Below are 26,386 nucleotides of genomic sequence, written 5' to 3'. Positions count from 1 at the left end.
AATTTCAAACGAGTACTTAATATTCTTACCCAACTAGGCCAAGGAGAAAGAGTCCCAATTAAGCTTCTTTTGGTGGCTGCACTGCAAGATTTGGGGATTGTTACTAGGGGAAAGGGCTTATGGTCAAGAAAATAAATTGAAAGGGGGAGAAAAAGATGCATAGGGCTTTTGTCTTTTTATTTTTTAATAATATGTTTAATGCAATTGATTTTTTTTTCTATTTTTAGTTATACACAGGTTTTTTTTTCTTTTTTTAGGAATTATTTTCCACACTTCATAAATGTAATTGTGTCCTTTGTAAGGGTAATTATTTTTTCAGAAAGTTGTTTCGAAAGGCCGATACAGAAAATCCAATATTAATATGCTTTCGTTCTGGTTTTTGTTATTTCTTTCGCAATTTGATGTAGAGAGATGGGGAAAGAAAATTTTGAAATAGTTTGCCTCTTTTATAAGCTGCGAAAACAAGAGGAATTAGCTCAAGGAGTACTAAAAAGGGTGCCAACTGCAGTGGGACTTCTACGGGTAATGAAAAGCTTAAAAAATGAAGCCCTTTTTTTTTGGAATCCCATTATGGTAACACTAATAAAATAGAAAATGAGAGATCCAAATATTGAGAAAATGACTTGTAACCGTAAAGTTATAAGGTATCATACCTAAGGGATTACGAAATAACAAAAAATGTAAAAGTGACCGAGATGCGAGAGAAAAACTTTTGTTTTACATTTCTGGAAAGACCACCTGTTTGTTCGTTTACTAGGTTCAAGACGAAATCATAAATAAGCTTTACCAAGGATTGCTAGGCATATGGTACTGAGTTTCCTTCTTTGTTTTTAGTAACAAAATGAACCAGAAGTGGGACCAAATTGAGAAATAGCAACATAAACAAAGAAGGATTTGTCAATGAGAAATACAAGTTTCCTATATGCATAGAAATCAATGCACTAGTACAAAAACATGTTTGCGCAACGTAGGAAATTTCGTCGCGCAAAGTATGTTTGCGCGACGCTAAACATAAAACGTCGCGCAAAGTAGCTTTGCGCAACGGCACTTTGCACGACGAAGGAAGGCAAATTGACGATCAAATTAGTTCATTGTATTCATATAGGGTTAAGGAGTGTAGCTCTAAAAAATCATCAAAATCGGAGTTAAAACTACCGTTAAATCGTGTTTTTTCATTTATAATCGTCGGAAAGTTTTGTCCCGTTACTTGATCTCTGAATGTTTGTTTTTTGCGATTTTTAGTGTACGCGATCTCGAAGCATGTACAAATAAGTTTGACGGTTGGATCGTTGAAACTAGTTTCGTACAATGCATTTCCCATCAAAACAATGCATTCACTATCACTTAGAGTTTATTTATACTTTCATCAAGTATAACATAAGATTTTGTGGTATCCACTAGTGTAAATATTTTAAATTGAAGATCGAATTAGCAATGGCGTAGCCACCCACAAGGCTAAGGTGGGCTGTAGCCCAGGGAGGTTTTCTATAAGGGTAGTGTTATTTGTGTACTTATTTTTACTTCTTACACACTTCTCTTAATTGTCGGTTCTTTAGATCGAATGAATTGAAAATGATCACTGACAAAATATGAATAAGGCTGTGTTGGAAGTAAAAATGGGTTTGTGAATAGATCTATTCTTTTGTAAACTCATGCTTATAGCCTACTCAATTTCAATACATATTATTATTTAATGTATATTTAGTAGAGGAGAGGTAATAAATAATAGTTTTATGCTAAAAATTATAAATTAGTTTTATCTCCAGTCCCCCTTTACTCTATTCTTTAAAGAAAACGACCATTTACCCTATGTAATTTAGCATCTGTGCTTCTTACTCAAGAAAAGATTAATAAGTTCTTTAAATACACAATTAAATCCCTATCTCTGCAATTCCTGACTTTCCGTTGCAATTTTTCAATGAATGTCACCTTTGGTACGTTCTTAATCTCTTTATTTACTTGTTCTTGATTTAATTAGTAGGTTAATTATTTATATGGTCCTTGAATTTATCGGTTAGGGTTATAATTTTGAGAATAGTTTATATTATATTGTTGTTCTTTTATATTGATTATTATATATTTTATATAAGCAAAAAAATAAACATATGATTTTATGGTACTATTTTCAACTAGCCCACCCAAGAAAAAAATCTTGGCTCCGCCCTTGCGAATTAGTTCATTGTATTCATATAGGGTCAAGGAGTGTCGCTCTAAAAAATCATCAAAATCGGAGTTAAAACTACCGTTAAATCGTGCTTTTTCGTTTATAACCGTCGAAAAGGTTTGTCCCGTTACTTGATCTCTGAATGTATATATATACGAACAAGTTTGAATTGTGCTTTTTGGCGTACGTGATCTCGAAGCATATACGAACAAGTTTAACGGTTGGCTCGTTGAAACTAATTTCGTATAATGCGTTTCCCATCAAGTTCAATGGTATATATATTTAGTAAGTACATTTTAATTTATTTATTTTGTACTCATAAGCAAAAGGGCAAAAGAAAAGCAAAAGGAAAAAAAAAAAAAAAACACTTTGCGCGACGTATGTACACATGCGTCGTGCAAAACAGCTTTGCGCAACGCAGGTGGACCTACGTCGCGCAAAGTGGTTTTTTTTTTTCTTTTGCTCTTCTTTTGGGGTTCTTGTAATGCCTTTTTCTTTTGTGGTATCCACTTGTATAAATGTTTTAAATTGACGATCAAATTACTTCATTGTATTCATATAGGATTAAGGAGTGTAGCTCTAAAAAATCATCAAAATCGGAGTTAAAACTACCGTTAAATCGTGCTTTTTCATTTATAACCGTCTAAAAGTTTTGTCCCGTTACTTGATCTCTGAACGTTTGTTTTTTGCGATTTTTGGCGTACGCAATCTCGAAGCATGTACATATACGTTTGACGGTTGGATCGTTGAAACTAGTTTCATACAAAACATTACATTCACTATCACTTATAGTTTATTTATACTTTCATCAAGTATAACATAATATTTTGTGGTATCCACTAGTGTAAATATTTTAAAATTGAAGATCGAATTAGTTCATTGTATTCATATAGGGTCAAGGAGTGTAGCTATAAAAAATCATCAAAATCGGAGTTAAAACTACCGTTAAATCGTGCGTTTTTGTTTATAACCGTCGAAAAGGTTTGTCCCGTTACTTGATATTTGAATGTTTGTTTTTCTCAATTTTTGGCGTATGCGATCTCGGAATATATGCAAACAAGTTTGACGGTTGGATCGTTGAAATTAGTTTCGTACAATGCGTATCCCATCAAAACGATAGATTCCCTAACACTTAGAGTTTATTTATACTATCATTAAGTTTAACATAACACTTTGTGGTATCCGCTTGTGTAAATATTTTAAATTGAGGATGGAATCGGTTCGTTGTATTCATATAGGCTCAAGGAGTGTAGCTGTAAAAAATCATCAAAATCGGAGTTAAAATAACCGTTAAATCGTGATTTTTCGTTTATAACTGTCGAAAGGTTTTGTCTCGTTACTTGATCTTTGGATGTTTGTTTTTTTCCAATTTTTGGCGTATGCGATCTCGGAATATATACAAACAAGTTTGATGGTTGGATCGTTGAAATTAGTTTCGTAGAATGCGTATTTCATCAAAACGATAGATTTCCTAACACTTGGAGTTTATTTATACTATCATTAAGTTTAACATAACATTTTGTGGTATCCGCTTGTGTAAATATTTTAAATTGACAATCGAATTGGTTCGTTGTATTGATATAGGCTCAAGGAATGTAGTTGTAAAAAGTCATCAAATTGGAGTTAAAATAACCGTTAAATCGTGATTTTTCGTTTATAACCGTCGAAAGGTTTTTTCCCGTTACTTGATATTTGGATGTTTGTTTTTTCCAATTTTTGGCGTATGTGATCTCGGAATATATACAAACAATTTTGACGGTTGGATCGTTGAAATTAATTTCGTACAATGCGTATTCCATCAAGTTCAAAGGTATATATATTTATTAAGTAAATTTTCAGTAAAATTTATATTTAAAAAAAATAAAAAATAAAAAAACCTTGCGCAACGTCGAAATGTATACCTGCGTCGCGCCATTTGTCATTATTTTGGCGGGGCAATTGTAAAAAATAGGCGTTTTTTTTTAAAAATTTCCCAAATTTTCCAAACCAAAAGCCTTCCGCTCTCTCATCTCTCTCACTCGGTCTCTCTTCCCAAACCAAACCCAAATCCTTCTCCTAACTCCAGCCGACTATCCTCCTCAGCCAATTCCACCCGAGTACCAGAATCACTCTCAGACTCTCAGTCCCTCGACTCCCTTCCCTCGTCTCTCCAACTCTCAATCGTCCTTCTCCTTGTAGTGCTCACCAGCCATCACCGCCGTCGACCAACACAACGGCACCACCCATCATCTTTCTCGACGACATCCCAGAGAACCCAGGCCATCACCCCATCACCCCGCCGTCGATTCTCTCCTCTTCGACAACACCCCCGCCGTCATCCCTCTAAAATTTAGGTAATTTTGATTTAAGGTTTTGTTATTAATGTGAATTTCTGGTGTAGGGATTTTAGGGTTTTTAAATTAGAATTTGTAGATTGATGATTGTTCTGTTGCCACCATTTAGGGTTTTCCTAAAATTTGAATTGCATTTGTAGATTGATGATTGATGGCTGGTGTTATGTATGTTTATAGATGATTGGTTGAAATTTCATGCGATCATTTTTCCATTTGTCGTTTGGCCCAATTTCATTTGTCAACATCATGATTTCAATTCCACAATTTCCATCCGAGCCTTTTCTTTTCTTTGCTGCTATATTAAATGAAATGATACGGTTGATACCGTCCAACCACCGTTTCATTTTTCTGCATTTGAGTTATGAGTTGTATGAATCTAAGAATTATTTAAAGTCAAAACTAATGAACTTGACTTAGTAGCCGTAAATCATAGTTAACTACATCCTATGACTTTTGAACCGAGTTGAGATTTCCATAACCAAGGGCATTTTAGACTGGTTGTTACCTACTGTTGTCAAATAGTAAAGGTAGTTATAATGCTACTGGGAATTTCAGGACCTCAGCAAGTTCTATATTGTTTTTCCATGTTAGTGAATGCTCTTGATTCTTCATCTCCTAGGCTGTTGTATTCATATGACTATGTAGGTCGTGTAGCGGATAATTGATTGAATTGGATGATTGTTAGTTCTGAATCTGCTTTATATGCTGCAACTGAGAGTGATATCATTGTTGGTGTGAAAGTCAGTCGAAATGCCACAACTGAAAGTGATTTCATTGTTGGTGTGATGGACACTGGAATTTGGCCTGAAGGTGAGAGCTTTAAAGATGAAGGTTTTGGTCCTCCTCCTAAGAAGTGGAAAGGTGTATGTGAAGGCGGCAAAAATTTCACCTGCAACAAGTATGTCTCTCAATATTTACATGCATAAAGTTATCAATTATACGAATTAAAACTTTTGGTTGAGTTTATTCATTTCAAAATTTCATAATTAAACTACTTTTGTAATGGTTTTGCCTTTGTACTTTGCAACATTTAGTCAACATCAAGAAATGTTTGTTTTGCACAAAGATCGTTGGTGCTTGATATTACTTAACAGACTCTGCAAGGGATTTCTGGGGTCATGGAACTCACTGTGCATCAATTGTAGCCAGGAGTCCTGTAAAGGATGTAAGCTTTTACGGACTAGCAAATGGTACTGCAAGAGGAGGTGTACCTGCTGCGAGAATCACAGCATATAAAGTCTGTGATCTTGATTTCGGGTGTAGTTCAGATAGTATCATGGCTGCTTTTGACGATGCAATTGCTGATGAAGTTGACATCATTTCAATTTCACTTAATGGATTTTTTCGTTCTGAGCCTCATTTTTATATTGACCCGATTGCAATTGGTGCCTTTCATGCCATGAAGAAAGGGATACTAACTTCACAGTCTACCGGAACCATATTTAATAGTTATAAGGTTGGTCCTGTGTCAAGTGTAGCACCATGGATATTCACAGTTGCAGCTAGTACCACAGATCGCCGGATTATTGACAGCACTGTTCTTGCAAATGGAAAGAAACTAGTCGTATGTCTCATCCACTTCCTTTTTCAACAAAATAAAAACATTTTATGAATACTTGTATATACTGTCGCTCAGATTGTTTTCATTTCAATAGTTTTTAATGTTCTTATCACAAACAGGGGCACTTTACGAACACGTTCACATTAAATGGAACAAATTTTCCTCTCATATATGGAAAAGATGCTTCAAGAACAAAATGCTCTCAAAGCTAGCTTGGTAATTCTTGTCCCTGTTTCACTTTTACTGCATACAATATAAAGGAATAAAAATGAAACTATAGTACTGACTTCTTGTTGCATTTTAGTATATGTTGGGAAGGTTGCCTGGACCCTGATTTACTTAAGGGAAAGATAGTTGTATGTGAGAAGAACACTAGATTTCTTGGGGCTTACAGATCTGGGGCAGTTGGGATAATTTTTGTTAATTTTATGAACGAAACTTTTTCTCAAGTTCTCCCATTTCATGGGGTGAATTTAATCACAGAAGAGCTAAATGTGGTCAAGTCCTATATGAACTCCACCAGGTATAGATTCATTTGAATACTGTTAAGGTTGGCGATTTTCGATCACGTTGCTTTTTAAATTCTTGAAAGCCTCTCTTATTTTACAGGGTCCCTCAAGCGATGATATTACAAAGTGAAGTCATAAAAGATGTTGATGCGCCTCTTGTTTCTATCACGTCTGCGACTGGACCAAATTTAGTTGACTATGTTCTGAATTTGATGATTCTTCATCTCCTAGACTGTTGTATTCATTTGACTATGTAGGTCCAGGGCGAGGAGATGAGGACCTATACCGGGACGGTGAGAGACTGTGTACGAGCCATGTCTAGCCTCCAAATCTCACTACTAGCACTTAATTTTGCTCCACCTTCGACCTCAGAGCTACCTTGCCTTGTCGATACCCAGTAGCTTGACATATCAAACCTAGAAGACTACTTGTAGTTTTTTCTTTTTTGTTCGAACATCTTGTACGTACATTTTCATATATTTTATAATTAAATACTTTTGCTTGGTTAATTCATTATTGTTTAGAATTTAATTACAATATTTATTAAAAATTAAAAAAAAAATATTTTTGACGAAAACAAAAAAAAAGGATTTGCCCGACGCATGCCTACGTCGAGCAAAGTTGCGCGATGCATGTCCTACGTCGTGCAAAACCACGAAGTCATTTTGCACGACGCATGACTACGTCACGCAAAGACACCTATGCCACTTTGCGCGACTCAGTCCTAGGTCGCGCAAAGTCACTTTGCGCGACCTATAACTGCGCTTTGCGCGACGCATGTAACCCCTTCGTCGCGCAAAGCCTTCTGTCACTGCCTTGCCGTGACGGTTTGCGCGCGACGAAGGTTCGTTGAGCAAAGTTTTGCGCGACGTTTTTTGACTTTGTGCGACGAAGAACCTGCGTCGCGCAAAGTGTTTTTTTTTACTAGTGATGGTAGATTGGCAAATTGCTCAAGTAGGTTGGGGACGAGCCCCGTTAGCTCCAAAGCCTCCGTATGGGCTTCACCTTGTACTCTGCGAAAAGGCATGAAAATAAAAAAATAAAAAACTCATGAGGAGAGAATGAGAGTGAACGATCAAGAGAGAGAGAGGTGGAGAGAGGAAGGGGGTATAGAGGAGAGAGACGGTAGACATAAGGTTTCACGCAAGAAACATTTTTAACTTAATCACTTTGCATAATTATTGTGTTTCAATGTAATGTAGATTATTGAATTTAATGACTTAATTTCCTGCAAAATTAATATGAAAGCCCATATGAAAAAGGACCTCATATGTCTTCAGAATAAAAATCAGCTTGACAAGCGTAATTTCTCAAATTTATAGAGTTTTGTGAAAACATAATAAACTTAGTTGTTAGTGAAAATTAACCACTAAACATTATTGAAACTCAACAATGAGAATCCGCGCGCAAGAATGCAACTTAATAATAAAAGAGCGGACAGCAGGGGCTGAAGAAGGAAACAAAAGAAAAGACAAACAGAGAAGCTGTAAAGGTGGGGGACGAATCAAACAGGATCATGTCACCAACTAAGCTACCAGAACGAGCCTGTGCATTAAGTGCACAAATTGATTTTTAATTTGAATCTTGTCATTACACGTTTTTCATCAATTTTGAGTTGATTTCCGGGTTTTGACTAGTTCAGTTTCGCAGTCAAATTGATTATTTCAAATTTTCCAAATAGAACTTTCCATTTTTTGGCACTACTACTGTTGCGGTACTCTGTGGGAGAGCTTTGAATAGCACTTCCTATTTATCTTTGAGAAATGTTGTACTCATTCTAAAAATTTTATTTTTCACTTCTTATAATTTTTTTCTAAATATAAAAAATTCATAGTGCCAATAACAAATTGCTTTATATTTTAGATAAATAATCTAAACTCTATTAACAAAATTCTTTTTGTCAACCAAAACAAAAGTGAAAAGACCAAATTTATTCAGAAAATTAAAGAAAAATAACCAAAATAAAAATAATAGGGCAATTTAGTTAATTAAACACAAAATATTTTACTTTTTTTTTTCTTTCTAAAGCCTCACAACCAGATAACCATATTAGTTGATCACATTTTTTCTTCCACATTTTTCTCACAAATAAATAAAATTTTAGTGATGAAATAGTTACCCAGAACCAATCATTAAAGATATGAATAGCTTCTTCAATGATGAAAAATTATTTGAAGGTTGTCACTAAAAAGCTTTAATGATCATTTTATATTTTTTATATTTTTAAATTTTATTTTTAAAATTTTAATACAATTTCTAGTTTTTAATATTAATAACAATAATTAAAAGAAAACAAAGAATAAGTTTTTTTTTGTTGTTGGAAGAATAAATAAAAAAGAATTTAGGCCATGTTTACTTTATACTAATGTGAGAATGAAAGAATCGAGGAACTTAGAAATAAAGAAGCTAAATACAGAAAATCAAACACGTGTCACTAAACACAGAAAAAATTAAGAAATGAAATGATTCAAATACCCATATTCTAGTAAACGGAAGAAATTCAAATCAAAATTATTTCAATTTCTAGTCCAGGTCAGTTAACATGCTCTCAGAAAGTCTATAACTACTGACCCTACTCAGTTTTAGGAAACAAAGAATGGAAAAGGAAAAACTAGCCACTGATTTTGAATGGATTCCAAAGTAAAGTACAAAACCAAGGGCGAGGGTCACAGAGAAAAGGATAATCTAATACATTTCAACATGAACTTTATGAATGCCCTTCCTTCTAGGCTATGTATTATTATACTAATTCAATAACCATATTGTAGGACGAACGCACCGACCAAATGTAGAGGCTTACCTGGCAGTTTCCAATACAAATCATTTTTAATGAAACACCAATTAACATATGGAATTTGTTAACCACAAGAAGTGCCCCGGTGGTAAGAGCGTGGATTTTGGCTCTTAAAGTACAAAAATACAGGGAGGTTACGGTTTGAGGCTCCAAGTTGGTGAGTCTACTTGACTCTGGTCAGGGGAAGCTGAAATGCCTCGTTAGTCTTCCTGACCCCTGAAAATGATAGATAATCGTGGCTTGCCATCAGTTGTCTCGCTTAAAAAAAAAAAAAATATCGAATATGTTTTTCCTTATAAATATGTGTCTCTCTCTGTTACTACTATCCATCTTCTTCCTTCCCAAAACCCCAATCTCCCACACAATACCACATTTACATCTCTAGATCGATCATCACCGCCATGGCTCTCTCAAGGACTGCGTCGGAGTCGGACGTCTCCGTCCACTCAACCTTCGCTTCTCGATACGTCCGAACTTCTCTTCCTAGGTAATTATATCACTTGAATTTCTTCATTTTGTGGTTTTTCTTCATGGGTAGTACTGTGAATCTAGATCATATATTTGGCGAAAGAACTCTTACTACATAATTTAGGTTTACAGTCGGACTATATAGTACAATTTTGCATGAAAACGAATTTCCCTTTACGCACATATGCATGATTCGTACCGATTGATTTGATCGTGAGATGGATGAATTTTGATCATGAAGGTTCAAAATGGCGGAAAATTCGATCCCGAAGGAGGCAGCGTACCAGATTATAAACGATGAGCTGATGTTGGATGGGAACCCTAGGCTGAATCTGGCTTCGTTTGTGACGACATGGATGGAGCCTGAGTGTGATAAACTTATGATGGCCTCCATCAACAAGAACTACGTCGACATGGATGAGTACCCTGTCACCACTGAGCTCCAGGTAATAAATTAACTCATTTCTTTTTAAAAAGTCGCATCTTTTTTTCATCAATATCATTCATCGTCAATCTGAATCCACTCCCATTTAGCAATTTTTTATTATATTAAAGTAATAAGAACAGCATAATTTAGTGCGTCCTAGTAGTGGGAATGGGTAAGGATATGTTAATTGTAGGCGCGTTAATTAGGGTTATTATATATCATAACAACGACTTAATCTTTTCTTAGATGTTTTAGAAGTAGATGCCATGTCTGCGACGTTGTTAATTGCGTTCGATGTTTAATAATCCACACGCTGAGCATGATTGGTAGTAATAGCAATATTATTTTTTGACGGTTTCTGCACTTTAGCTTAATTGGATTTTTGGTCAATAAGTGAGTATTGATCTCTAAATTTGTTATGATGTTGAGCAATGACCATTTTGGCCAACTACGTCAAAATTTCCATTAAATAAAGGGTTTAAAGAGACGAAAAATGGATGGAAGTTCTAATGGAATTAGTAAATAAAGGGTTTAAAGAGACGAAAAATGGATGGAAGTTCTAATGGAATTAGCAAAAAAAGAACAACTGCTACACATAATAATAAGTTCATAGACCAGTACTCACGTATTTTTAATTCAAAAACTAAACCTCAAATTAGACTAAAGTGTAGGAACTACTGCTCCGATTTTCTCAAATAATAAAAAAATCAAATGAAAGTAAATTAAATTATAAAAAATATTTCTCCTCCAATCAAATGCCTTTTGTATGATAGCCGACCGATCTATCCTTCGCCAAGTTACCATGCCTTCTAGGCTTCTAGTCTTCAACTAGATCTATTCTCTTTCATGTGGATCAACAAATAAGGTAACTTCATGTGGATTAACAAATTGATTTCGATGAAGAACTTTAAAATAAGGATATTTTAGTATGTTTCTTACCTATTTTACTTCTATGTTCTGTGCTATTAGATGCTATTTTTTAATTAAAATTGCGGGTTTGGAGAAAGTGATAGGAGGTACTGGGTAAATATTATGTCCCACAACCTCTCTACTTGTCAGAAAAAATAGGAAAAGGTCTTGGTCAGTTGAAAAGTCTATCTTCTTCTTCTTCGCTTTCGTTCTTCTCTTCTTTGCCCGATTATCCCACAGAAAAACTTCAAAGCCATAGCAGTATTGCATTAACGAAACGGTCACCAAATCGCTGCATTCAACACATGTCTTGTTTTTATTGGGCCACCTAACTTAACGAGTAAAATAGGTAATACTCAAATATTATCCTTCATTAATTTCAACCTTCATCAGTATTCACAACCATTGAATTAGTATAATTTTCATGATTTTTTTTTATTTTTACTACCCCACCCCTTTACCCACACCCTCACCACTAGTCTAGCCCTTTTTTTTGTTTTTTTGGAAAACTAGATAGCCCATATTTTGTAGCATCGAAATTATGTAGCGTGAAAGAATTTTTCTGTTTTTACATGTGTAATGCCTAAAGTGGTTTAATAAAAACACCAATAAGAAAAATGATAATAACATGGCAATCTGTAATTTATGGGTAAGAAGGAAAAACTCGAGGCAGGTATTTTCGTGAGTTTTTTTTTTAATTTTTTTTAACAAACAATATTAACTACATTAAAAAAGTAAAGGTATTTTCGTGAATTAAAATTTTTATTTTTTTATTTTTTTAGTATATTAATATTTTTACATTAGTAAAAGATGAAGTTTGATTAAACCACACAATGAGCAACCTAATTTGATATCAAATTCACTATCTACAAGATTTGAATATAAAACCTCTCACTTCCAAATAAAGAGGAATATCACTAGTTTTACATAGTGGCGTGAGTTAAATTATTTAAATAGAAATAGTGTTAGTGATATGACCGAGACCCGTGAATTATTCTAATCCAATTGGCCATGCTTATAGATATTTCAGTTTCTAGAACCACGGACTCGGACTTCTAATGTGAAATCGATTCACAGCACCGCATATATCAATGTCATGCAGTGTCGGGCGCAAAGTACCCCAACAACGAAAATAGTCTTTGTTATTGAAGAAAAAAACATGATAAATAAATTCATTTTGGTTTTTTGCACACCTTTATTCAATTATGTTTGTTACTTTTATTTGATTTATTCAATTTAACAGCTAAAAATTCAAAAAAGCATGTAAGAAACTAATAAGAGTGTGAAAATTATTTTCTCTCTCACTAAAAAAAGTTATAAATTATAAACTTAGTTTAGTGGCCAAAATATTTAGAAGAATTATTTTAAGTTGCAAAGTTATAAAAAAATTGCTCTTAGGACCACATGTAAGGCTTTGTGAAGTGAAAATCTTACACGAAAATAAAAATGGATTTCTTTTAATGAGAATGAAAATAGTCGTTTTTTAAAAAAAAAAATTACGGTTGATATTACCACTCCAAGCTATATTAAGAAAGAAAGATAACGATTTGAACTCGATAAGCAATTTATTGAACAAAAAACATAACTACCAAAACAATTACTACTTTAAAAAAAAAAACTAGCATTTGCCTACACACTTTGTGTGTATGAACATATTTTTTTAGAAAATGAGAAGGAGAGAGGGAGAGAGAGAGAACGTTGGGGAGTTGGAGGTTTTTGGTTTTTTTATTTTTTTATTTTAATGTTAGAGGTATTTTAACATCACCTCTAGGTGAGGCTTCAATAAAAAAATGTAAAATTTAAAACTGTGAAATTACATTATTGCCCATCATTTTTTTTGTGTGATAGAAGACTAATCTATCTTTTCACCCTCTTTTGGTTGACAAAGAGGGTTTTATTAACTAGTAAGATTATTATTATTAAAAGAAGGAAAAATGTTCAAAATTATTACAAGGATTTAGAAAATAAAGGAATTTAGAACTCGGAATGCATGCGTAGAAACCCAAAACCTTATTCACTACTTACGCGATAACAAGAGTTGATTGAGTTCTCAATAGTGGTGGTATTTAATGGATGAGGACCTCTCCGGATCTTTTTTGAGGAGATCCTAGGGATCTTCACATCCTAACCGTTTATCATATATTGTGTGGTCAGTTTTCTTTACGTACTATTTATGTTTAATTTTATATAAAAAAATTCAAAATAATTTATGGCCTCACGATGTACGATGAACGGTTAAGATGTGAGGGTCTCTAAGATCTCTACAATTTGAATTCGGATGGGATTCAAATCTGTATTTAATATCATAAAAATTCAGATAACAGTTTTTCATTATATTTTTCAGTAATTTTCTAGTTTTAAAATTAATATTTTGACTCTGATGTTTAGTTAGTTACTAGGAAACTCGGACCACTATTACAAATCCACAAAGGAAGTGGGTAAATATGATATTGAATTCTTTGGAATGAATTCTTAGCAGTGGTGTAGGGTTTCTCATGCTTGCCTCTTAGCTTTATTTTCGTTCATCAGTCAACAAGTTTGGTTGGGGGGACAAGAAAGGGCCGCCGTGCCGCCTATCACCAAAGGCCATCTGCGGCCTTGTTATGCTTTCAACTTCCACTGATTAGACTTTTGCCAAAAATTATATTCCTGGACAATACGGTTTAGGAGAAAGGGACTCATGTGTTTATAGTCAGACCTTATGACCATTTGGTTTTAATAATGCACCTATGAACTGCAAAATTTTCAATCAATTTGCCGACAATTTTAATTTGTTCACCTACATTATTGTCCCAATATTTTCAGAAGTCTTATTCAAAGAGAATATTAAAAATACTTTTGGAATGACTGCGAATTTTGACGACTAAATATATATTTTTTCATGTTTGTTTTATTTTGATTTTGATTTATTTAGTATAAACTTGATTCCAAAATAAAGTCCTTCTCTTTCGATTCACTTCAATGCACAAGGAGAGACACAAAGGATGAGTCGAAATGTCAAACTCTTTTTTTTTTTTTGAGCAAACTACATTGTAAGGGAGGGGATAAATTTAGTCTCACAATGAGTTAGTAATAATGTAGTTCAAATTCATCTTTGAAGAGAATTGAATCTAAGACATTTCACTTACAAGTGAAGAGGAATACCATAGTACTAAGTGACAATATCAAACTCTTAGATGAGGCCAATTTGATTATAGTAGATAGATCTATAAATTATTGTTTTGTCTTTACTACCTTTTTTTTTTTTGTGAAAATTAGAGTAAATTGTAGCAATGGTCCCTAAACTTTAATCAAATTGGAGCAATAGTCCCTCAACTAAAAATCCATTACCATTGGTCTCTCAACTTATCAAAGTGTGTAGTTATAGTCATTTTCATCAATTTCGTCAAAATTTCGTCAAAATAAGTTATGTTGGAATAACCATTTATATAATTAGGATGTCTCAACTCATCAAAGTAAAATTATGGTCCTTTTTGTCAACTACGTCAAAATTTTTGTCAAAATGAGTTATGTTGGAAGGATCATTGCTACAATTGGGTTAAAGTTAAGGGATCATTTCCCCAGTTGAATTAAAGTTGAGGAACCAATGATAATGGATTTTTAGTTGAGGGACTATAGTTGTACGTTTTGATGAGTTGAGGGACCAATGGTAATAAATTTTTAGTTGAGAGACTATTGCTCCAATTGAGTTAAAGTTAAGGGACCATAACTACAATTTACTCGTCAAAATTAATTGCACGCATGGTTTACATAAAAATTATTCAGTCCGTTTTGTAAAACGTGTTGATGTGAAAGATTGGATGCATGTTTCGACTTTGGTCAAGAAGGAAGGACCAAACTTTCATTGACGATCGAGTATGCAAGAATCAGTTTTAAAATTGAATTAGAATTACAATTAGAATCAGTCTTAGACAAGAAATTTCCAAATGTTGACTGCATAGTCATACATTTAAAGTTTCAGAATCGAATTAGAATTCGAACAGTGAATTTTTTCTTTTTGTTTATCTTTTAACCTCCAACTTTTAGATTTTTCAACTGCCATCTTTGTAGCATTGCGTTTGTTTCTCTAAGTTAAAGCTTTGTGTATACCAACTAATGGAGGACAACTCATAATTATACTGATTGCATTGCCTTACATGAGGAGAGAGACAAATAAAAATCAAAGGTTAAATGTAATTGACATGCATCTAGAGAGACAAATAAAAATTGAAGGATAAATGCAACTATGACACTCATTCTGAGAATCTGAATGATACGATCAACCACTCACAACGAATTTGTAATTTGTTTTCTACTAATTCATAGAATTAATTTACAACCTTATGATAAATTCTGAAAGCTAAATGGTGCACGTACAGTTAGTGCATACATGAAACTGATGTGTGTTTTGATATTATGCGCATGAAAACATGACAGAATCGATGCGTAAACATGATAGCTCATCTGTTCAATGCACCATTGGGAGATTCAGAGGCAGCAATTGGAGTGGGAACGGTGGGCTCTTCTGAGGCCATCATGTTGGCTGGCTTGGCATTCAAGAGGAAGTGGCAAAACAAGAGGAGAGCTGAGGGCAAACCCGTTGACAAACCCAACATTGTCACCGGAGCCAATGTCCAGGTATTCATATAGCTATCATTATACAATTTATGTTATGAAGACCACATTCTTAAACTACATTAATGAACCACGGTATGTGACATGAGTGGTCGACTTGTTGCCTTAGTTATGATGACTAGTTGGTACTCGAACATCACTTGCTGCGTAATGTAATGTGATTTAAGTACTAGTGCACAAAAAATTTGGTACTTTTAGCATTGCAATTAATCAAACTACTGTGAATCATTTTTCCTCTGCTACATATATACTGAACTAAATAAATATATATTGTTGTATAAATTTAAGGTGTGCTGGGAGAAGTTTGCAAGGTACTTTGAGGTGGAGTTGAAGGAGGTGAAGTTGAGGGATGGCTACTATGTAATGGACCCTGAGAAAGCAGTGGAAATGGTTGATGAGAACACAATCTGTGTTGCTGCTATCCTCGGCTCCACCCTCAACGGTGAGTTCGAAGATGTTAAGCTCTTGAACGATCTCTTGATAGAGAAGAACAAGGAAACTGGGTATGCATCTCTATCTCTATCTCTTTCTTACAAGTTCGCTGTGTAGGCGTACGTACATACATTGTGACTTTGGTGCACTTGTACAAGATTAGGAATTGTAGTATTTTAAACTTTTATTACCAACTGATGTGACACATTATTTACTGGTTTACATCTTCGGCTTGGGTACACAGATGGGATACTACAATCCATGTAGACGCAGCAAGTGGTGGGTTTATTGCTCCATTTCTATACCCAGAACTGGAATGGGATTTCCGTTTGCCCCTTGTTAAGAGCATCAATGTTAGCGGACACAAGTACGGACTTGTGTATGCAGGGATTGGATGGGTCATCTGGAGGAACAAAGAAGATTTGCCGGAAGAACTCATCTTCCATATCAACTATCTTGGAGCTGACCAACCTACTTTCACCCTCAACTTCTCAAAAGGTACTAGTTTAAAGACTTCTTTAATTTTGTGATAGTATTAACAATTAATTCACTTAATTAAGTACATGTTAAGCTTTCGAAATGTTTTTCACAATGCAGGCTCCAGCCAAGTTATTGCTCAATATTATCAACTGATTCGCTTGGGTTTTGAGGTGAGTACACTAATAACTTCTAAATGAAATAATCATGAAAATTTTACTATTAATTATATGTACATGTCAAATGGCTAATAGGACACCTCCAATTTCCTGATAGGTCAATCTTGCATAAAATATTAATCAAATAGAAAATCATTTAGACATCTAATTGTGATCAAGTAAATATGCCTGAAAGTCTCAAACGTGATACTAATATGTTAATTCTTGTATATGTAAATTAGGGATACAGGAACGTCATGGAAAATTGTCGTGAAAACATGGTAGTACTAAAAGAAGGATTGGAGAAGACAGGTCGTTTCAACATAGTCTCCAAAGATGAAGGTGTACCCTTGGTGGCCTTCTCTTTGAAGGATAACCATCGCCACGACGAGTTTGAAATCTCCGACTTGCTTCGCCGCTTCGGATGGATCGTTCCGGCATACACTATGCCCCCAGACGCGCAACACATCACCGTGCTACGTGTTGTCATTAGGGAAGACTTCTCTCGCACTTTGGCCGAGCGGCTTGTGAATGACATCAAAAAAGTGTTGAGAGAACTTGACACGCTTCCATCTAAGCTTAGCTCCAACGTGAAGGCTGCTGATGAAGAAGGTGAGAAACCTGGGACGACACTTGAGAGTAAGAAGAGTGATTTGGAGAAAACAAGGGAGATCACGATAGTTTGGAGGAAGTTTGTTATGGCCAGGAAGCAGAAGATGAATGTTGTTTGTTAGAAAGGTCTCCATTTTGCTACCTCTAATGAATTATTGACCTATCTTATAAGATTATGTGTGTTATGGCCATGTTTGGATTATTTCTGTAATTGTACTATTGTCCTTATAGTTCGGGTGGGAGTGAGCCTCCATTTTGTTTGTTGTGTGACAATCTCTTTTGCTCAAGTAGTTGATGCCGGCTGCTAACCCCCTTTTACTTTGTAAAAGTTGAAAAGGGGCTCCTGAGTATGTATCCTGATGACTAGACTTAATTAAAGTTGCAATCAGCAAAGAACTCTGATTAAACATTTCATTGAAGTTGTTTCTTGTATTAAGTAATAATCCAATGTCGAACCCCAATTGGTCTCATAAATAACTAAATATTACTTGGAGTATAATTAAGGAACAATAGATAAAATTAATTTTAGGGTTTCAATATGATTTTCAATATACTTCTCTCATATGAGGCAAAACTTATATATACATACTCAATCCTTGGACTGCAAGGAATATTAAAGACATAAAAAGAGAGTTATACCCAAACCAGGAAATACAATTACATTCCTATTATATTATTGTTGACTCATGTCAACACTCCCCCTTAAGTTGGTGCATAGATATCACCTAGGCCCAACTTGTCGAGTGAGTCTTGAAACCTTCTTGTAGAAACTGCATGGGTTAGAATATCTGCTAACTGTTCTTCTGTCTTCACGAACGGAATGTCAACCAACTTAACATCCAACTTTTCTTTGATAAAATGTTTATCCACCTCAACATGTTTGGTCCTACCATGCTGCATCGGATTGTTAGCTATCTCCTGAGCTGCTTGATTATTACAGTACAATAACATATAATTTTTGGTGTAAACCCTATCTCAGTGAGTAGAATCCGAAGCCATAGAAGCTCATAAATACCATGTCTCATTCCTCTGTACTTAGCCTCGGCCGAAGACCTTGCCACCACATTTTGCTTCTTACTTCTCCATGTCACAAGATTACCAGCTACAAATGTGAAGTATCTCGATGTAGACCACTGATCAGTGATATTCCAGCCCAATCTACATCAGTATACCCTTTCACCTTCATATGCCCATGTTTTCTATACATCAACCTTTTCTTGGAGCTCATTTTAAGTAACTCAGAATTCGCATTACTGCTGCCATATGATCCTCACTATGAGCATGCATAAATTGACTCACACACTTATTGCGTAAGAAATATTTGGCCTTGTAAGAGACAAATAAATCAACCGCCCTACCAATCTTTGATACCTTTCTTTATTCACTGGGACTTGATCCTGATAAATTGCTAGATGATGATTCTGCATAATATCCACTGGTTTGCACCCTAACATACCAGTTTCAGACAAAAGGTCCAATACATACTTTCTCTGAGATAAGTATATTCCTTCCTGAGACCTTGCCACTTCAATTCCCAAGAAGTATTTAAGTCCTCCAAGATCTTTCATCTCAAACTCAGAAGACAAATGCCCTTGCAGACGTTTGATTTCCATTGTTTCATCACTTATGACAATCATATCATCTACATATATGATAAGCAGAGTTGCCTTGTCATCCTTGCGTTTGATTAGCAATGTACGATTTGCGTTTCTCTGTCGATACCCATACTTCTTCATTGCCTGGGTGAACCGCCCAAACCATGCTCTAGGTTACTGTTTAAGGCCAATGCCTTCTGAAGTTTACACACTTTCCTACTGGAGTTCGCAGCAACCTGGTGGAATATTCATGTACACCTTTTCCTCTAAATCACCATGTAGAAAAGCATTTTTAACATTAAACTGTCTTAGAGGCCAATCATGGTTAGGGACAATAGATAACAGAACTCTATTAGTATTCATCTTCACAACTTGAGCACATGTTTCCTTATAATTGACACCAAAGGTTTGTGTATAACCTTTGGCTACTAATCTCACCTTGTATCTGTCAATTGTTCCATCCGCCTTATGCTTAATGGTAAACACTCATTTGCACCCTACTGATTTCTTGCCCCTAAGAAGTGTAACCACACTCCATGTCTTATTCTTCTGTAACACCTCCATCTCAATTTGTATTGCCTCTGTCCACTTTGGATCTCTCAAGGTTTCTTCTACTTTAGTAGGAATTTTAATAGTTTCCATTTGTTGAACAAATGCGCAATATTTCGATGAAAGTCGATGAGTGGAGACATAATTAGCAATTGAATATCGTACCTTCCCTTCCAGAGAGTACCTGTATGGTGGTTTTCCTCGATTCTGTCTAGGAGGCAATACATAAAATGGTTTAACTAACTCTAAATGAGTACTTACCTCGGAGAGGATATCCTTAGGATCATGGGCTTGAACTAAGGGAGGTTTCGGGAGCTATTGTAGACTTTGAACTAAATCACGTGGGCTAGGTTCCTTCTGCCACATAGGCTCACTTGCTGTCTCGGTGCACGACTCGGTGCATGACATGGTGCTACGATGCCTATTTAGGCTGCCGTCATTATCACCATCATGTGGGCCGCTACAATATGCAACCCTAAGATAATCATCATGTCCATTTGGGCTTTGGGAGCTATCGGTACTGTTAAGGACAACATGATTATCACGCCCATTTGGGCTTTATGGGTTGTCAAGGACAGCAGGAGTGCTAACATCCACCCATGCATAATCTTCAACATCAGTCATCTCCCCTTGAAGGTTATGTCTAGGGAAAAAATGTTCGTCTTTGGAAAAAGTCATGTCCATTATAACATAGACATGTTTACTAGGAGGATGATAACATTTATACCCTTTTTGTTGAGGACTAAAACCAATGAAAACACATCGTACCGCGCATGGATCAAGCTTGCTTTATTGATTTTTGTGAAGATGTACGTAAGCCACACACCCACAAATTTGTGGTTCGAGGTGAAGGGTGGAAGGAAGTTAGACATGGTTAGTGAGTACCGCCAAAGAAGTTGTAAAAGAAAGAACAAGTGATGGCATACTGTTCATGAGATAGACGGCATAGGTCACTGCATCGGCCCAATATGTCTTGGGTGCATAACTACCGATAAGAAGGGCACGGGTAATCTTAAGGATATGCTGATTTTTTAGTTCGGCAACTCCATTTTGTTGTGGGGTTTGAGGACACGTAGTTTCATGAAGAATGCCCTTTTTCCGTAAAAAAATGAGAAAGATCCTGATTAAGATACTCACCACCCCGAAGCACTTTAACAAGGAGTGAATACTGAGTATAGACCATGTGATAAAATGCTTTAAAGATGTCACCTACATCACTTTTATTCTTCATGAGGTATAACCAATTCATCCTAGTGCAATCATTAACAAATATTACAAACCAACGCACACCATGTTAAGTAGTAACCGAAGATGGCCCCAACACATCAGAATGAATTAACTCAAACGAAATTGTTCTTTTATGCAAACTTAGGGGATAATAAGCTCGATGACTTTTGGCTAATGTGCAAACATTACACTTTAACAAAGAATCTGAACTATTACCAAATAATGACGGAAGTAATTTTCGCAAGTAACTGAAGGAAGCATGACCAAGACGACAATGCCATAACTAAATAGTCTTCAATTTCCACTATCACAACCTTGAACTTGATGAACACGGTCTTGTGTAACATCATCAACATAGTACAACCCCCTCCTCTTAGTACCACGCCCAATGATCGCCTGAGTTCTGATATCTTGAAGTAAACAGAAAGACGGAAACATTTACAACACAATCTAATTGCTCGGTGACCTGTCCCACAAATAACAAATGGTTAGAGAGTGTGGGAACAACTAAGCAATTGTGCAAGGAGATAGTAGGAATGAGTGCAATCGAACCCGCCCGTGTAACTAGGGTAACACCTTCATTAGCAGTGACAATACTATCCCGAGGTGGTGGTGTTGTAGAGTTAAATAAAGTACGATCATAAGTCATATGATCAGTGGCTCCAGAGTCAATAATCCAACCTGTATCAAGATCAATAGATGCAATCAAAGTTGTGCCAGAGTTACCTGGATCATCAGATTGCCCTTGATAAGCAATCATATTCAATAGAGACAGTTGTGGGCTCGGATTGTCTGGGTTCGGGTTCCAATCTTGATGAGTCTTCGCTAGTGGGCTAGGCGGGCCTATGCCCAAGTTGCTGCAGACATCTTTAATCACTTGCTGCACAATTGGGTTGTGGATTCCAGATGGACCTTGTTGTCCAATTATCTTGTGGGCTTCATAATTAGCCAGCTCGTGCTCCTTTTCGCTAGAGATTGGAACCAATATTTGGTTGTCAGCCATGGAAGCAATCTTTGCTTTAGATTTCAAGTTTTTGGTTTTTCTAATAGGTGTGTCTCTTGCTTCGAGACACACAGTTTGGTAGTTTAGGTTTATATGTTTTGGGGGTTTGGGTTGTAACAGGTCTGGTGGTCTCTTGTTTCGAGACCTGAGCTTGGTTTCAATAGCTGTTACACAACCAACAAAGAGAAGCATTGAAAACAGTAGTGAACGGGGATAGGATTTAGAGAAAGAGACAGGCTAAAACCTGCTCTGATACCAATATAAAATTAATTTTAGGGTTTCAATATATTTTTCTATATACTTCTCTCATAGGGGGCAACACATATATGATATATATACATACTTAATCCTTGTACTACAAGGAATATTATTAAAGACATAAAAAGAAAGTTATACCCAAACTAGGAAACACAATTACATTTCTATTGTATTATTGTTGACTAACGCCAACAACAATTACCTGGAATCATCAATATTTAACATTAAAAAACAAGAAGGACGATTCAGGCCAACTTAACAATCTTTTTTTTTTTTTTTTTTAATGAATAAAGATTAAACGAGATTAGATTTTCCTTAATGATTGTGTGCGAGACATCTACCCTCTCATAGAGGGAGTGAGAATCTACTTAGTAATTCCACCAAATAACGCAATTAGATTTCTTCCCTCCACTTCCATACGAGAACAACTCATCATAATTAGATTTCCACTCCCTATACCCGGCCCACCCTAGCGTTTAAGACTGGGCCGAATCCTTCAAGTAGATAAGATTCTATGAAACAATAATACAAGGGTGATTTTCATACTTTTCTTCAGGCTTCTCACACGTCTTTACTTTTTTTTTTGGTTAGGTTGAATAAATCATGAAAACAACGGTCATAATTAACAGAGATGTGTTAAAAATTAATAAAAATGTGTCTTTAGATTTTCTAATAGAATGCATAAAGTAAAATGGAAGATATTAAATTGAATATATTTGCTTTTACAAGAAAAAATGAAAATCTTTGCCAAAGAGCATATATCATATCATAACAAATACCCATCAATCCAAAGCTGACAGAATAAAAACATTGCATAATTAAGAAAAGGAAAGAAGAAAAAACCCACAAAATACCCCCAAGCCCTAATTTCTTTGAATTTCAACACATTATAATTCACAACTACTTGTTATTATTTGAAGGAGTTCCTTTGAGATTTATGGTTTGGGTGATTGCGCCCCCTTGACAACTGTAACTGGACATGAAGCATTTGTCACCACGTAGTTGCTAACACTGCCCAGCAGCACCCTGCAAATTCATCACATATTAATCATCCATTTTGTAGGAACAAAAAATTAATCCAACACAAAACCTTTATTTTCTCTCTTTAATTTTGTGTTTTTATGAGAAGGTGAATTAATTTAGTGGAGATAATTAGTCAAATAATGGTTACCTTTTGATAAGGCCTAATCCCCTGCTTCCAACAACAAGCGAATCAAGCTTGAGATCTAGCACAGCATCACACAACTTCTCCCCTGCATCTCCCCAGTACACCTTGGCCACAACCTTGGCCTAATCACAATCCACATACAAATTAATCATACTCTAGTTTCTTATCTAATAATTAATGTCGACGCTTATCATATCGACCGTAAGGATAGTATATACAAATTACTGTAGATTGGTACGCCAATTGCTATATAAATAACTAGCATATGCAAAAGAATATGAGAAAGTATCCAAAGGAATATGAAAAATGAGATTAATATGTAACAAAGTAACATACCCCTTTACTTCTTGAAACTTTATCAAGAATATCAAGCACCTCTGGATCATTAGTAAGTCCATACTGCTTTGAGACGTTAGTCTCCAGTACAAGTTCTTCCAAAGGAATCAAAGCTGCAATCAAAAACACCAAAAACCTAAAGAAATTATTAAGTCATGAATTAATAGATAAGTCATGAATTAATAATAAATCATTAAGGTAACTAATGACAATTAACAAGTGTATATATAGAGGGAGAGACTGCGTACGTGATCCAGAGTTCTCAAACAGCTGCTTCCTGCTTGTTGCAGCTTTGGGTGGCTCAACGTGGATTAATACGATGCGATCTCCTTCTTCGATGAGATTATCGACTGCCCATCTTAGGGCCAATTTGCTTGTTGCTGAATAATCCATGCCTATTCCTACACTGCGTTCCTTCCCCATCGATCTCGCCTCCTCTCTCGCTCTCAATGATTAACTTTTCTTTTTATTTTTCTGGGTTAATCCGGCTTATCTATAAATACTTAGGTATTGGTCCTTTCCTGTGGATGCTACAGCAGGAGGAGTAGGTTCTTGAAGGCTCTAGCCAGTAGCCATTTGGCGTCCTTCCAAAGGTTTACAATATTAATAGGAAAACAGACAGAAAAAGAAATTAGCATAAATTCTCCTGCCAGTTGGTCTTACGTACATTATAAACACCATTTAGTCAGTGTGCGCCCACTGTTTTTTGCTTTAACACGCATGGATTCTTTCTTTTAGTATTGTATGCATTTTTGCTCCCCACTGTTTAGTATAGTGTATGATTACTATCCTATTTATCACATTTAGATGAATTTGAATTTTGAGATTTGTGCTTATTCAATACACGAATCTCGAAATTCAGGTGGTAAGCATACACCACACTAAATGGTGATAAGCAAAAATACTCCATTTATTATTTAGGTAAAATACTTAATTACTTGATACCCAATTTGCAAATACTTTTTGTAGACATCGAAATTTCAGTGAAATAAATGTTGACCAATAATTGCAATTTCAACGCTCACGTGTCACATAAAGTTTTACACGTAGCGTGTGACTAAACGAAAAATCAAAATAAATCGGAAAAGTCATCAAATAAGAACACGTGTCAACACCTGGCAGAAATTATTTATTTCATTTGAATATTATATTCAAAATTAGGCTTTGAAAAAATTCTATAAATACAAGGCAATTTCATTCATTTGAGGACACCAATTCATAAACAATTCACATCACACCAAAACCTTGAAGCTTTGAGACTCTAAAGCTCCCAAGCCAATCCCCGAAAGATTAAGAAAGCTCTCTTCGTTCTTCATCAAATCCTCCTTCAAGATCAAGCCCCAACGACATTTGAAGAACTTCCACTAGTTCAAGATCAAGCCTCGACGGCCCTTGAAGAGAATGTTCATCATTCATCGTCTGGTCATCCTAAGATCAAGCCCCAACGGCCCTTTGGATCAACAACATTAACAAAATCCACACATCCAACCGTTCTTCAAGATCAAGTCTTAAAGCCCTTGAAGATCCGTTCACCTATCAACCTTCAAGATTAAGCCCAAAAGCACTTGAAGAAATCCGCACAACCGTTCTTCAAAATCAAGCCCAAAAGCCCATTGAAGATCCATTCGTCAACCTTCAAGATCAAGCCCCAACGACCCTTGGATCAATAGCACAATCCACAAATCTACGCATTACGAAGATCGAATCAGAGGTTAAATTTGTAGAAGCGATTGTAACCCCTAAATCATTAATATAAATATTATTTTTTACACGTGTTCTTGTCTCATTCATTGCAAGAATATTCGTGTTATAAATTTGGCATGCCCAGTGGGACAATCTCTACCTTTCATCTCTATTTGCAAATCCGTAAAAAGCACAAATGGCATCAAGGAAGGCTCAAGTTGTTCCCGCAACCAACGCGAAGAACAAGAGCGTCCTTACCGCAGGCGGTGTCACTTCAGGCATCACAACTTGAAGCAAGGCAATAGCTTTTTCTGCCGTCTCTTCCACCCCTGCATCAACTCTGCCGAAGGAACAAAAGCACCCGAGGCACAAGCCCGTCATTACCTTGGCTTCGCTAAAGGCATCAATGGAGGAAAGCCCGAGGAAGTACCCCGAGTCCTTGCTTTCCGATGCCAACTCGAGCGACAGCACAACCATACAAGTCATGGCTACAGGATCAACTTCAATTGAGGGGCAGCTAGCTCAAATGAATGAAGCAATCGTAAAACTCACACGGACTGTGGAGGAAAAAGACTTTCAAATCGCCGCACTTGTCAATCAACTAGATGCAAAGCCCAACTTGAAAGTCGACCTAATGGTTAATCCATTAAAAAAAGAAGTCGATGTAGAAGAGAAGCCGGAGCCAGACCAAGCAATGGCATTCATGGGATCTCTCTCTATCCAGCAGTTGCAGGAGATGATCACCAACACCATCAAGGCGCAATACGAAGGAAGCTCGCATGACTCCATACTATACTCAAAGCCCTACTCCAAGAAGATTGACTCTTTGAAGATGCTGAGAGATTATCAGCCGCCAAAGTTCATGCAGTTCGATGGAAAGGGAAACCCAAAGCAACATGTTGCCCATTTCATTGAAACCTGCAACAATGCTGGAATGGATGGAGATTACCTCGTCAAGCAGTTCGGAGGGAGACTACCTAGGCCTGGAAAACTGGTTGTGTCTGTCGTGTTTGTGTTCATGTCGTTTTCATGTAACACTTGTTATCTTAACGGGTCATGTCGTGTCACACCATTTATCTTAACGGGTCCTTAACAGGTCGGGTCACTTT

At 35.9% G+C, this 26,386-nt stretch overlaps 3 protein-coding genes and 1 long non-coding RNA gene across 6 annotated transcripts; 2 read left to right on the top strand and 2 right to left on the bottom strand.

Annotated features, from left to right (window-relative positions):
• Window positions 1-382: 382 nt before the first annotated feature.
• Window positions 383-7,676, bottom strand: LOC139187917 (ATP synthase subunit a). The gene is given in 4 exon segments (XM_070804540.1): window positions 383-612; window positions 615-678; window positions 680-939; window positions 7,501-7,676. Coding segments are annotated over 4 exon segments (648 nt in total). The 5' UTR covers window positions 7,595-7,676.
• On the top strand, window positions 4,160-7,076 carry LOC103429406 (uncharacterized). 3 transcript variants are annotated; one of them, XR_011571257.1, is made up of 4 exons: window positions 4,160-4,497; window positions 5,243-6,061; window positions 6,178-6,581; window positions 6,668-7,076. It is a non-coding gene; the product is annotated as an uncharacterized lncRNA (long non-coding RNA). The 3 variants fall into 3 exon arrangements; XR_011571255.1 differs by having other exon boundaries at window positions 6,178-7,076; XR_011571256.1 differs by having other exon boundaries at window positions 5,239-6,061; window positions 6,178-7,076.
• Window positions 7,677-9,687: 2,011 nt separating the features above from the next.
• On the top strand, window positions 9,688-17,877 carry GAD2 (glutamate decarboxylase 2 (pancreatic islets and brain, 65kDa)). The gene is given in 7 exon segments (NM_001293835.1): window positions 9,688-9,848; window positions 10,071-10,275; window positions 15,582-15,782; window positions 16,068-16,282; window positions 16,456-16,709; window positions 16,809-16,861; window positions 17,089-17,877. Coding segments are annotated over 7 exon segments (1,506 nt in total). The 5' UTR covers window positions 9,688-9,762; the 3' UTR covers window positions 17,581-17,877.
• Window positions 17,878-22,777: 4,900 nt separating this feature from the next.
• On the bottom strand, window positions 22,778-24,238 carry LOC103444238 (universal stress protein PHOS32). Its single transcript, XM_008383159.4, has 4 exons — window positions 23,843-24,238; window positions 23,595-23,707; window positions 23,262-23,380; window positions 22,778-23,116 (listed from the first exon to the last, which is right to left on the bottom strand). The coding sequence occupies exons 1-4, from the start codon at window positions 24,015-24,017 to the stop codon at window positions 23,026-23,028; spliced, it is 498 nt and encodes a 165-aa protein (XP_008381381.3). The 5' UTR covers window positions 24,018-24,238; the 3' UTR covers window positions 22,778-23,025.
• Window positions 24,239-26,386: the final 2,148 nt, after the last annotated feature.

This window comes from Malus domestica, chromosome 09 (genome assembly GCF_042453785.1).
Source record: "Malus domestica chromosome 09, GDT2T_hap1".
In the NCBI taxonomy this organism is placed as follows: domain Eukaryota; kingdom Viridiplantae; phylum Streptophyta; class Magnoliopsida; order Rosales; family Rosaceae; genus Malus; species Malus domestica.
Note: the sequence above shows the minus strand (reverse complement) of the source record. Positions and strands in the feature narration are given on the sequence as shown.

Coding starts and splice junctions, on each gene's coding strand:
- LOC103444238 (XM_008383159.4), bottom strand. CDS start 24,017: ATGGGGAAGGAACGCAGTGTAGGAATAGGCATGGATTATTCAGCAACA. Junction 23,381..23,594: donor AAGTTTCAAGAAGTAAAGGG/GTATGTTACTTT, acceptor GATTGTGATTAG/GCCAAGGTTGTGGCCAAGGT. Junction 23,117..23,261: donor GGATTAGGCCTTATCAAAAG/GTAACCATTATT, acceptor ATGAATTTGCAG/GGTGCTGCTGGGCAGTGTTA.